We start from the raw sequence: 14,205 nt of genomic DNA on the forward strand, positions 1-14,205 counted from the left end.
AATGGCTTCATTCTGAGACTTTCTGGTAAATGTTAATAAATTTGAAACATTCGGTCCTTATTTATATGTGATGTATTTGCTCTTGTGTGTGGAGTTAATTTGGCCATTCAGACATGAGTGCTTCAGGGACAAAAGGAGAGCTTTTTTCATTTCAGCAAGTGGATATAGAAGCCTGTCTTTATTACAGTGTGAATGTGCCTGTGGATGAGCACTGAGAGGAGGTCACAGACTGAGGCTTGGGGCCCACCCCTCCCCTTACTTGGATAAGATTTTAAATCAGATAACCTCCAAACATGTTTACTGACTTATAAATAATGGTCTAATTGTGGACACAAAGTGAATGTTATGAAAGCATCTTGGAAGCCCGGATGTACTAAAACATGTTTTTGGTGATTGATTGCTACTGAAAAATGGAGACTGGGCAGCATGTGGGGACCAGAGCTCTCTGGCTGGAGTAGGAACCAGCTCACCCACTCCCAGAAGCCAGTGGAATCCTGGTCCTGCGGGTAAAAGCATCAAATCATTGTACTGAGAAGACCAAAGCCAAACTGTAACTTTTCCTTTTTTGTTTTTGCAGTTTTAGATTCTGAAGTCACTAATGACATTGAAAGAATTCATTTGTGGTGTTATTTAGACTATGAAGAAAAACACAAACTTTAAATTGGAATAATTTATTACTCTAACCAAAGTACAAAGTGTGGAAAATTAGTGTATCTGAATCATTCAGAGTAGAGAAAGTTTCAAACTAGCAGATTTCAGTTTTTAGCACCTTTGAAAAGAAACAGTTAAGACGAGTGGCAGCAGAGGCCTGACTGCCTGGGAGGGCAAGTCCTCGGACCTGGGGGTGCTGTTCGCAGAACAGGGCCAGCCTTCGGCTTTTCTCTCCATCTGGAGAGCGCCCCGAGAACCACGCTGAAGGAGCACGAGAAAGGCGTTCACCGGCCTCCCGGAGGGCCGGGAGCGGAGCAGAGGGTCGGCCGCGGCTCAGATGGACAGCCCGAAGGCGCTAACGATGCAGTACATGGTCTTGTTCTCCCACCGCACAGTGCAGCTGCCTGTGGGGAAGAAGGCACAGCGTCACTCAGCTCAGGAAGACGGGGGCTCGCTAGTCTGACTTGTCACCTTTCTTCACAGCACCCAAAGAAAGCAAGCCAGTAAGTCTCTTCTAGGAAATGTGTTAAAGGTGAGTCTAATAATAAGCATGCATTCAAAAAATTTGTTTTGAGAGAGAGAGAGAACGCAAGCAGGGGAGGGGCAGAGAGAGAGGGAGACACAGAATCTGAAACAGGCTCCAGGCTCTGAGCTGTCAGCACAGAGCCCAACGTGGGGCTCAAATTCATGAGCCACGAGATCATGACCTGAGCCGATGTCAGATGCTTAACTGAGTCACCCGGGCGCCACTAATAAGCATGCATTCCAAACAAGGGAAATGTCCAAGCACACACTTCACAAAATACTGCGCTGAATGATCTAGATCTCAACAGGATCAAGGAGGCGCCTCAAGGCCTTCAGGGAAAAGAAAAGCCCACAACAAGCCTTCACAAAACACAGGGAAAACCATACCGTCCGTAGAGCTGTCCCAGAAGCAGGAACTTGCTGTGTGTAACCCTGCTCCGTTCTTCTGCATAATTACACAGGTCACTTCAATTAAAACAAACTTTTTATTAAGAGAGATACACTTGGCAACCCTACTTTAGCCTACTCTGGGCATATACATGCAGATCACGTGGTTGATGTGCACGATAAATATTATCAGGGTAGATTGGTCCTATGACAGTGACACATCACACCCTTCCCATTCCTTCACCACATGCCTGTTCTAAAGCAGCTGATCTGCAATGCTGGGAAATCCTGTGCCATGCGCCCTGCAAATGTTCCAGCCAGGCGGGTGGTAATGCACACGACACCGCGACCAACTGCTACTGGGAACTTTGAGGTCAGATACCACACTGCCACACGTGCCTCTCATCAGTATATATGATGAGTATATATGAGAAGAACCACCGACAGTATAGATGAGAAGCAAAAATGCATTACCGATGTATTTAAATGGCTTGCCCAGCTTGGTGAGTTGGCTTAAAGTCTGTTCGACTACGTTTGTGGTCCACTGGTTCACTTTGCTGTGCTGATAGGCATTGCCGCCGATTGCACTTTCTATAGCCTAGAACACAAAGGACAGAGGTCACTGCTGGCAGAACACAGCCAACACCTTCCAGGTAGTACTGAGTTCATCACCCTAAGAACTGCTAAAATACAATCTACCTGAAACGTAAGCTTATTTATCACCATGAGGACTCTTGTGCAAATACATCCTTTGCTTATCAGTGTTCTATTTCGTTAAGGTTTATATTCATTTTTAAAAATCCACACTTATATAGAGTCTGTCAAATTTTAAACACATTTTGACTGAATTTAATGTTTACTGTTGCAGTTGGTACTTGGAGATAATCAATACTTTTCCTACTGAGGCTAGAAAATATTTCCCTTTGTCCTTTTTTTTTTTCTTTTTTGAGAGAGAGAGAGTGAGCGAGCATGCAAACGGGGGAGAGGGGCAGAGTGAGAGAAAATCAGGCTCCACACTCAGCACAGAGCCTGAAGCGGGGCTCTATCCCACAACCCTGGGATCATGACCTGAGCCAAAATCAAAGAGTCGGATGCTCAACCAACTGAGCCACCCAGGGGCCCTTGCCTGTTCCTTTCTTAAAAATATAGTAGATATAAGACTTTATATGGCTTGTCTGTACAACTGACAATGCACAAACCTATCCAAATAATCATGTATTCAAAAATACTTCCTTTATCCAGCGTCTTCTGGAACTATGTTAACACAGAAGTACACTTTTCAGATTACAAAAGAAAGACCCCTATATATTATAAAAATTATTTTAAGTTTATGATGAATTTCTCTATCTGAAATTCCTGGTCTTTTTCTGTGTTGCGTCCCGGTGCGGGCTCATGTTATGTACGTATGTATGTATTCAGGAATACATATGGCCGCTTGCCCCTACTCTTGCTGTGTAGTGAGGCTGCAAGTCTGTAGTCAGGCTATTACCATGTGAAGATTTTCTGGGCCTTTTACGTTGGTTGCCAGTGTGCCTGCCTCTAAGCCACTTCCTTCTCTACCCCTTTTCTAACTTGCTGTGCTGGAAACCAGAAACCTGAGTTCTGATGACAGTTGTGACCTAGATAGAATGTAAACATCTGGTGAGGGCCCAGTTCTGTCCTCAGAGAAGCAGAAAAAAACAGTCCTGGGCTCAGAGCTGTGCACATTGGAGACGGATTAGGGTCTGTTGTCTGGAACACAAGCTCAGTGATCTTGCTTTTGAGGAACAAAGAGCTACCTAAGTCCCACCCTGGTTTCTACCTGTCTGTCCCGGGACTCTGAGTGGTGACATGAAACACAACACATGTAGCACCTGGCCTTCCTCTACATCTTGCCCCCACCATTGTCCTAGCTCCTCCTCATCCTGACATGTTCTGCCCCCCTCCCCAGCTCTGGGACTGGGAGATAGGCACTCCTGGTTTAAGGGGACCTGGTTGTTAGAAGATCTGGACATTGGTCAAAGAAAGGGGGAGGCACCACTCAAGCTCAACTCTGGCAACTCTGGCAACTGTCCACATACCCTTTGGAATTCAGTGTTTTTCAGGGAGGAGGAAAACTCCACTTTTGGACGCACCCAAATTTATTACAACCCAATCCTTAAAACAGCTCAAGTGAAGAATTAACCTACTGCCAGGGGTGAAAAAGCTGTTGAGGCCGGTGACCACACGAAGGTACTACAGGATATTACTTCAGGCCTCCACGGGGCCTGGGAAGGTCTACTCTCAACCATACCTGCTGCAGGCAGTAGAGTCTAAGAGGAGGCCGAAAACCAGCGAGAGCAAAGGGGACTTCACAACAAGCCAGCCCCACGTGTCACAGGTCCTGTGTGGCTCCCCCCACCCGTGTTCCATAAGAAACATCATGTGTAGGAAAACTCTGAAAAGCACACCACTACAGATCCTGCACGACCACCAGGAGATCACATGGGACGGTGAAGAATGTACATGGTAGAACGACGACATTCTGCTTTTTGGTGTTGGGTCACGAAAACAGGTTGTGATTGTTCATTATTCTGGCGTTCATTAGTAATCTGTTTGCATTAGAGTCAATTCCCCATTACACGTATCTCAACTGGTAACTATTTTTAAATTTTTTTTTTAGTATTTACTTTTGAGAGAAAGAGACAGAGTATTGGGGGGAGGGCAGAGAGAGAGGGAGACAGAATCTGAAGCAGGCTCCAGGCTCTGAGCTGTCAGCACAGAGCCTGATGCGGGGCTCGAACCCACGAAGCGTGACCATGACCTGGGCCGAAGTTGGCCACCCAACCAACTGAGCCACACAGGCGCCCTCAACTGAGACTGTTAAACTTCAATCATCTAATAGCTTTCTCCTGGCCAATGGCTTCAGTCTGGTCTCAATTTACACAGGAAGGGAAGGAGACTAGGAATAGCTTTCTGGCCTCATTCCTGCCCCAGGCTCCCCCAGTGCTCTGCACTACAGCCCCTTCAGCCTCACTTCAGTCTCTCAAACATACCAAGCACAGTCCCACCACAGGGCCTTTGAACACGTGTAATGCCTGGAACGTCTACCCCCTCTTCTTGCAGAGTTAACACCACTCCTACTCATTCTCCAGATTCTAGCTCCGAACTCACCAGATGGGTCAAATCCTTCATAGCACCACTTGCTATAGCAGTTACCACACAGGGAATGCAAGTTTACAATTCCCAGTGTCATTGACAGGTGCCTGCCTTCCCCTGCCCCATACTGTAAAGTCCCTGAAGGTCGGTCCCTAATGCCCCCTTGCAATGTACTTTTTAAATGAATGAAGAACAAATATCCTGTTTTGTCTTCCACTGTCTTCCATGCATCCACTGGGGCATGGTCAATAATGATAAAATAGGTAGTTTAGGAATATACGAAAAATAAGCAGGTAAGCCCCAACTGGATCACCAGGTCTTAAGTGACTGGAAGTTACTCATTTTTTTAATATACTCTTTATTCAACACCAGAAACATTTATTTGTATACCATGACAGGAGTCTTTTATGCTAAAAGGTTACAGAATCAAACCTTAGTAACATTCAATAATAATGTCAGTACATACAGTTTCCTGTCTGGTTTAAAATATATAATTTACATAATATGGGAGTAATTCTTATCTACATATTCACCGACGTAAAAACTGTTATTTTAAATGCCAAAACACACACGCTCAGCTGAAACAATTCCAAGGCAGTATTTAAAACACGTTATTTTACTCATAAAGCCGTTAATCAACATTTAAAAAATAAGCATCTTTCCTCTTACCTCTTTTACAATGTTGCTCACTTCATCAACAACAAAAGCAGTCTGTAAGGAAGAAAATTAGTTAAGTTTCATGGCTTTAAAAGATCTGTTTCCACTGCACTGATTAATGCAAATTTAGGTAATGAACATAATTTAGAAATGAAGACTTAGAAATAACTGAACTAGATTGTTCATTTTACCAAGGAAAACACTACAATGAGGCTCAGAAACACCAAGTGGCTCTTCGAGAATCGCAGAGCTGGTACAGTCAAGAGTCTAGACAACGTATATAATTTAAAGGTTTTTGCTTTGTTTTAATCATGCCATGGTCCAAAAGACTGACTCCGCTTTAGATTCAATCTCTCTAGCCATTTCAACTGGTTGCTGGGATCATTAACAAATACAAAAGTTTACTGACTGACTTGATTTTTGTTTACATGAGTGAACACTCTGCCTGATCAAACTCATTAGGAGGTTTGACACTTAAGACATTTCTGTTTCTGTTTTTAACCACCATTAGTGATAAAGTACAATGATTAAACTATTTCTGATAATTCTGTTTTCTTCTCCATGCTGTCCTACCTCAAGACTACAAAACCAGCTGCTAGCACAGCTGTTCTCCACAGGTGTGTCAGGATGAGCTGGGCTGCTGCAGTAATCTAGAGGCAGAGTTTACAAATGGGTTTTCTTTCCACATATCGTACATGTGAATGGGTACAAGGTTCTGTCTGAATCCTGGGAACAATACTTAGCTCTGGACATTCCTTCTAGAGGGCAGCCCGAGGCCCTTAGTCATTGTGAATCCTGGTGGAATAAAGTCAGAGCACCCTGCTTCTGGCAGTGAGTTTCCCTCCCAGCTGGGACGCTGTCCACTGTGGCTCCGTCTGAGCAATGCCCCTTTCTTTCCAGGAGGATCACGAGCAGACTGCCTTGAAGCCCTCTCACTGGCTCTGCTCAGAAGGCATACTTGGGAGACAAAGCCAACTCACCAAATGATGAAAATTTGCACTATCTTACAGGTTAAATGACTTCTTGAGATTTAAAGGATCCTTCCAGGGGACTTCAGTGATCCTAAACCATACAGGAAAATCCCTGTGTGACTATCCACATTGCTAAAATATGGAAAAGGTTGAGGGGCATTTCAGTGGAGATTTAGTGGAAAAGTAGAGCAGTTGTACAGAATCCACTGGGCAATTTGAACTTCTACAAGAAATAGGAACAAGGAGTTGAGAATAGTCTTACGAAGGTCCAGATATTTACATGAAGTTAGAGGATATGCAGAAAAGGCTTAGTTCAGAAGCTGTTAGGACTGGCATCCATTAGTAAATACCTAAGGCACGCCTACTAGGAAGAAGTTGCCCTCTTATCATGCAAGGGCCTAGGGCTTTATCTCCTGTAAAACACATGCTCTGTTCAGCCCCTTCAATCCTCAGATCTGTAAGTGAGATCTGGAATAATGAAGTCACTTAGCCACCTCATTGGTGGGAGAGCCAGAATTGAAATGCCAGTATTAAGAGATTTCTCTTACAGGGTCATTTCCGTTTTTAAAGTTTTATAGATATTCCTATAATATGAGCCATTTCCTACATTAGTTTACAGGGAAAAGCTTTTCCTTTGCTAGCTGCTTATGCACCATGGATCCACTTGGTTTTTTACCAGCACTGAAACACATGATTGTGCTGCCAATTCGCATGGTACAAGCATTAGAATTTTTTCGCCCTCTAAACATCCCTGCTTAAACTAAGTTTCAAAAATGGTAAAATAGCAAACCTTACCAAATTCGTCTATCCTTTTTATTTTTGACAGGCTGCATAATCTGTAGGACTCTATTTCAACAAAAATTACTACTTGGCAAGGAGAAAATGGGCAGCAAGAATTATTACTTAGCAGGAAGAAAATGGACAAATATTTTTGTATAATAGTAGCATCCATCAGCCACAGTCCCTGAATGCATGTTAAACTGAAGGAAAGCCATGTTACCAGCCCGCTGTTAGAATGTCTTCTGCTTGGCAAATAATTGTGTGCTTTACCCTGCTGCTTCTTCATTGAGGCAAGAAGAGATTATTTTTCCCAAGTAGGAGTTATCATACTGACATCTCAAACTCAAAATGAAACCTAAGGGATGGTGGCCACGGTGGATGTAAGCACCACACTGAAGAACAAGGTGCGGAACGGAAGACAAAGGCAGGCTCTCCTCCTGTGCGCTTCCGCATTTTGCAGGTGCATCAAATCCATTACTGAAGGGACTTAGAAGATGTGACTGGACGTGCGTGTCACGCATATATGTCACGCATATATGTCACTCTGTAGTCTTCCGTTAAAACATCAGCAGACGCACACGCGGCCTTCAGCCTTCCCCACCCGTGGACGTGGAGCACCTAATCTAGGGTGGGGGGTCTGCACCACGGAATAAAGGGAGCGAATGAGACCACTCTCCCGGCGGCCCTGCCGGCATGGAGCAAGGTCTGGGGGCGCGGCTGGGCCGCGGGCGTGGAGCGGTTCGGGGGCGTGGTGGGCCGGCGCGGGGCCAGGTTCGGGGCGGGGCTGGGCCAGGGGCGCGGCGGGCACCGGGCTGGCCCGGGACGTGGGGCGGGCGTGGGACGCGCCCCGGGGACGCCCGGAGACGGGAGAGGCGCGGCGGGGTGTTCCCGGCCGCAGGGAGAAGTCCCAGGGCTGCGGGGCCCCTCCCGGAAGAACGACGGGGCTCACGCCGCCGCGCGGGGAGCCCCTGCCGCGCCCCGCCCCCCGGGCAGGGTGACGACGCCCAGAGCAGGCCGGGCCGGGGGTCACCGCGAAGCGCTCGGCAGGGGGCCGGTGCCGTCAGCCTGCACCTCGGACTGCCGCTGCCCACGTCCAGACGCGGCCCGGGTGCCCACACACGCCCTTAGCTGCCGCCGCCCACCCGCGCCCGGGGCTCTCGGCCTCCACCCTTCCTGTTGCTGACCCGGCGGTTACCTCCTCGGCAGCCTGGTAGTCTTCCATCTTTCCTCCTGCACGTCGCCTCCGCCTCCCTGAGTAGTGCGCACCGCGCAGGCGCACTCAGGCTCCGCCCCTCAGGCTCGCGCCTCGCCCCGCCTTCCCTGCGGGCCGGCGCAGCTCCAGGGCCCCTCCCACGCCCGGCTAGCGGGGCTGGGGACTCGGGATCGGCCCCTCCTCCCGTCTTCCCCAGGATGGTTTCCGTGGGAACCCGCGAGGTAGCCTGGCAGCAATTACAACAAAACAAATGTACAAAAGCCATTCCGAGAGGAAGAGTCGTCCGGACCTTCCCTCCAGCTTGTGCTGTATGGATTAATTTTAATGTTCAAATGGATTCGGACATCCTGTAATACACTGCAAAGGGATTTCTGAATATGAATGATGAGCAGCTGAGAAACTAGTTACAGTCTTCCTGGAGATCCAGGATTAGGAAACTTCAGCTCTGAACGAAACCCTGTTTTAGGGAGGTAAATTTTCCATATAAATGAGCTTCTTTTTTTTTAAGTACCAATAAAAAAAAAAAAAGCCATTCTGGGTGGAAAATTTTGTGAAATGCTGCACACTTCCTGGCTGCTTTAACCAAACTGACCTAAATAGACACTTGTATACAGGGGTCTTTCTGAAAATTAGTAATTGTACAGTACTTTCCAAGAAGGACTGGAGTTTGGGCACTTGTTTGCATGTACTTTGTGGCTAAGATCTTTGATTTGGGGGGCTGTTTTTTCTGGTCTTGCTATGTCCTGGAAATCAGGCTATCACTTCTTACTTCTCTAAAGTGCAGTTGCTGAAACCCACTTTCCATCCCCCCAGGAAGCACTGACCACAAGCCCTCGAGATATAGTAGAATTAAGCTACAGAGCTCACTTTCAATCCATCAGAAACCTTTGTTTCTACCCTATGAATCTAAGTTCCAGGCAGGCAGAAGCCATTTTATTCACTGATGCACTACCCCCTACCCCTTCCACTATGCCTGGCACAAATAGGTATATAATTACAATTGACTGAATGAATAAATGAATGAATGAACGAACGAATGATTTCCCCAGGTTCATCCGTTTTGCCTCACAGCCACTGCAGAGGGCTGCGGAGGGAAAAAAGATGCAATTATCTGCTCCCTTGCGGGAGGCAGAGGGCTGGTGAGCAGAGATCCCAGCGGTGAGACACGCAAGGCTGCTCTGCCCTAGACACCTGACCTCAGCTAACTGTATTTTCCTTTGCTATTCATTCCCTTCCTATTATCTGGCTTCGAGTCACCTGTCCCAGTGTTGCAGCCTTTGTGCCTCACATGTGGTTCTAATTCTGACATGTCTTTATCTGGCTTCCTGGCATTCCCAGCTTCACCTGCGATCCATTTTAGGTGTCCTGCCTGCCGGGTTCTGGGCCCTTAGCGCCGCCACGCTCCTCAGCCAAACGGGTCTCTTCACTGTTTCCTAATTTGCTCTCGCTACTCTGCTGTGGACCTGGAGACCAGGTCTTTTTCTGGTCTTGCTATGTCCTTGAAATCAGGTGAGTGTCTTAGAATCATGTGCAAAGCAGAGTGAACAGGTTCTGAGTGGACATCTGTATTTGAGTGCTGTGTGGTTTGGGGCATCTTCTAGAGGTTGCTCCACAGCCTTTTAGGAACTTCCTAATTCAACGGAGTGTTCTAAATGGCTGCTGGGATGGTGCATTAGTAATGCCTAGACTTTAAGTTACAGTGTAATTGAAGCTCAGCACGTGCAGAAATCCACAGAAAACATGTACAGGCGAATTTAAAAAGTTTTTTGACTTTATTTTTATTTATTTTGAGAGAGAGATAGAGAGCAAGCAGGGGAGGTGCCGAGAGAGAGGGAGACAGAATCCCAAGCAGTCTCTGTGCTGACATGCAGGGCTCGAACCCACAAACCACGAGATAATGACCTGAGTGGAAAAGTCAGACCCTTAACCGACTGAGCCACCCAGGAGCCCCTGAATTTAAAAAAATTTTACATGACTTTATCTCATATGCACTGGGTACTGCTCTCCAATTTTAACTATCAAAGAACATTCATTAAACAATCTTGCCATATGCACATTGTGCCTCAGAAATGGATAAATTGGGCTGTTTCTCTTTAGAGCAGTTCGTTCACCTGTTCAACACACTTACATTGAACATTCACTTTGTGTCAGCCTCTGAGCTGGAGTCGAGGCTACAGAGTTTACTAAGATATGATCTCTGGGAAAATGTTAAGAACACATTTTCTGGAAACAGGAGGACGTGAATTCTCTATGCTCAGTGGTGTTGCAGTGCTTGGAAAAATGCTATGTGCTATGCTATTATATGCCGCCCAATTGGCAGACAGGCCGTAGGGCCAAGGAATAAAATCACTACGGCATTGGCCGTTCACTAGCTGCCGTGTCCAGCACCCTCAATCTGCCAAGAGTGAGTGTCCATCATAAGTACTGAAGTATAAGCACACCGGCTCATAGCTGCTCATTAATCTCTGGTATTCAGCCGTAGTTTAGAATGTTTAGTTTCTGTGCAGCAAGCCAGTGGAACGAATCTCTGGTTTGTTTCTCAGTGTGGGGATTAGCTGTGGGCTTGCAGATGCTGCGTGCTCTCTTCCTGTGAACCCAGGCCCTTTAAAAAAATTTTTTTTAACGTTCATTTTTTTGAGAGAGGGAGAGAGACAAAGCGCAAGCAGGGGAGGAGCAGAGAGAGAAGGAGACACAGAATCCGAAGCAGGCTCCAGAGTCTGAGCTGTCAGCACAGAGCCCGATGCGGGGCTCAAACAAACCCACAGTGCGATCATGACCTGAGCCGAAGTCGATGCTTAACCAACTGAGCCATCCAGGTGCCCCTTGAGTCAAGTCCCTTAAACACAAACTCTTTAAAGTAGGGATTGGCCTTGCCAGTGCCTTTATTTAGCAAGTGCTGACCTCATAATCTTAGCCGTGTCACCTGAAAAAAAATATTAACAGGCACAGTTGGGTCTTGCAGTGCTGTGTGTGATCTGCAGCCCCTCACCATCCAATCTTGTGGATGTTCGAGTTTTCCTGCCTTTCTCTGTGCCCAGGAGTGTGTGACTCAGATGGACCACGGAGTCGTGCCAGGCCAGTGAGAATCATACCCATTTGATGACAAAGCTGATAATGCCAAAACACTCGGGCCTGAGGAATTTGATGCCGTAATGGAGAAGAAAAGAAACTTGTGGCTGACACATACCTGAAGTGAGAGTCCTGTGCTGAGAAATTATGTGGTAACAAGATTATTTAAGAGATGCCTATACTTAGATCTGCTGCCAGGGGGGAAGCACAGGCCAGTGGGACTGAAATTCCTCCGTACCTGGAAATGGCTGCTGCTCTGGGCCCCTTGGCTCCTTCTTCCCCCTGATCCTGGCTCCCTCCGCCCCATCCTTGAGACCCCATACCCAAGATCCAACAACTAAAGGATAACTTGGGGCATAGCAGGGGCCTCCCGCGGGCATTTCTCTGACTGGTTGATTTTTATGCTATAGTAGTTCTTAAATATTTGATCAGTTCTGTGTGTATGAAAAATTACACCGTATCAGCACAGGCTAGGTTAGCTGCAGAAACAAATGACCCCAGACTCTTGGTGGTTGATAACAACAAAGATGTGTTTGTCACCCACACTATGTGACCATCAGGGGTCTGTTATGGCTCTGTCCTATGTCTTCTCCACACTGGGACCAGACTGATGGAGCAGCCTGATGCCAGAATCATTGAGGGAAGGGGAAGGGACAGGGAACAGTGGCCCCGTGTGCTGGCTAGGACGGTGCTGCTCATAGGAGGCAGGGGTCACCTCTGCACACGTTTCATCATCCAGAGCAAGTCTCTCGACCAGCCTGAGTTTACAGGCAGACACTTACGGAAGAAGAGGGCTACAACCCACCACACGGAGCCTTCGGGAGTTGTGTCTTGATGATTTATCATGTTCACTCTCTTTGCCTGACTTCTGCCCATGCACCAATCCTGGCACTCTCCCCTTCCAGGGCTACTCTGGTCTAAGCCCCAGGCCAGCCCTGTGTCACCTCACTCTTTTTTTTAGATGTGATCTAATCAATACCTGCTCAATTTCCACACCCATATTTTTGTTTTTTAAAAGATTTTATTTTTAAGTAATCTCTATACCCAATGTGGGGCTCGAATTTACAACTGCAAGATCAAGAGTTGCATGCGCCACCAACCAAGCCAGTCAGGTGCCTCTCAACACCCACCTGTCTCCACCCTTCCCTGCTGTCCACTGCAGCCCAAGGCCTTAGGCCAGTGGTCTCCAGACTTCTTTAATTTTGCCCCCCTAGCAGGAACAATTTTTGATCTTGTATCTCAAAGTTATGTTTATTCCCCTGGTGATATATTCAATGGTGGATCCATTCATTAAACATCCATCAAGTCTAGGTTTTAGCTTTAAAAATTAAATATAAATAGAAGTTCTAGTATTTTCTTACTATATCCTGCTGTGATGGTCTGAAGTGTCCTTCCTCAAAATCACATGTTGAAGCCCTAATCCCCCAGTACCTCAGAATGTGACATTCTGTATTTGGAAATAAGGTATATTTGGAGGTGGGGTCCTTAAATAAGTAGTCAAGTTAAAATGAGGTCATATGGGTGGGCCTTAATCCAATATGACTGTGTCCTTTTAAGAAGAAGAGATTAGGGGTGCCTGGGTGGCTCAGTCAGTTGAGTGTCTGACTTTGGCTCAGGTCACGATCTCACTGTTTGTGAGTTCCATCCCTGCTGTCAGTGCAGAGCCTGCTGTGGATCTTCTGTCCCGTCTCTGTGCCCCTACCCAACTTGAGCATTCTTTCTTGCTCTCTCACTCTCTCTCTCAAAAATAAATAAAACACATTAAAGAAAAGAAGAAATTAGGACACAGGCACAGAGAGCTCTTGTGAAGACACAAAGACAACACGGCCAACTACAGGCCAAGGATAGAGGCTTCCAGAAAAAAACCAATCCTACCAAAACCTTGACCTTGAACTTCTAGACTCCAGAATTATGAGAAGATGAATTTCTGTTGTTTAAGCCACACAAGTATTTGTTACAGCAGCCCCTAGCTAAGTAATACACCTACTTTGGAAATAAATATCATAGGATACCCTCATTCCAAAAACATTTTCTTCCAAATATTCCTAAATGGATTCACTTAATGTCTTATGCTACAAATAGTAAAATTACTATTAAACTATTATTTACTAAAGATCTTCTTAGGCCAGGGGTCCTCAACCACAGTCACTATGGCAGGGCCTGATATAACAAATACATAATAAATATCTGTGAATGAACAGAATGAACTGTAAAACGAAGAGGGAAGCCTGTGGCCTTCACCAGGAAATGGCTCTGGAAGGCCAGATGGTTTGCTCAAGGTCACTTTGATCTGTCTGTCTCACCCCAGAGCTTGCCCTCTTAATTCACTCTTGCCTCTTGTCGCAGCCCACTACCCTTCACAGCCCGTTACCACCCACCCTCCCAGCCCTGCTCCTCCCGTGATGGAATGTACCATCTCAGGTCATCATCCTCAGGCCACAGAAGAATGAGATTTCAGAACTGAGGAGCCGGAGGGATGATCAAAGTGAACCTCATTTACAGTTGAGGAAACTGAGGCCCAGTAGTGTTCAGAGGTATCCAGTGACTCCCAAGGCCACACAGTGCACCTTATTTTCAGGGATCATCTGACTTGCCTGATCATTCAGTTAGAGTTCACACTACTTCACCCCCAAAGGTGAGTCTGAGACCCTCAAAAGAGCCCACTAAGGGAATGGAAAAACAAGTCCACAGAGTAGGAGAAGATACATGTAATGTAAATACCTGACAAAGGACTCATATCCTGAATATATAAAGAACTTCTATAAATCAATCACAGAAAGACAGATAACCCAATCGTAAAATAGGCAAAAGACTTGAGCAGGCCCTGCATCAAAG

General features: G+C 46.4%; 1 protein-coding gene across 1 annotated transcript; it reads right to left on the minus strand.

Annotated features, from left to right (window-relative positions):
* Positions 1–655: 655 nt before the first annotated feature.
* On the minus strand, positions 656–8,392 carry DYNLT1 (dynein light chain Tctex-type 1). Its single transcript, XM_025925418.2, has 5 exons — positions 8,284–8,392; positions 5,350–5,391; positions 2,038–2,161; positions 1,564–1,641; positions 656–1,055 (listed from the first exon to the last, which is right to left on the minus strand). The coding sequence occupies exons 1-5, from the start codon at positions 8,308–8,310 to the stop codon at positions 985–987; spliced, it is 342 nt and encodes a 113-aa protein (XP_025781203.1). The 5' UTR covers positions 8,311–8,392; the 3' UTR covers positions 656–984.
* Between the last annotated feature and the right edge of the window lie 5,813 nt (positions 8,393–14,205).

Source organism: Puma concolor, chromosome B2 (assembly GCF_028749965.1).
Source record: "Puma concolor isolate L17-30 chromosome B2, mPumCon1.1.hap2, whole genome shotgun sequence".
Lineage (NCBI taxonomy): Eukaryota > Metazoa > Chordata > Mammalia > Carnivora > Felidae > Puma > Puma concolor.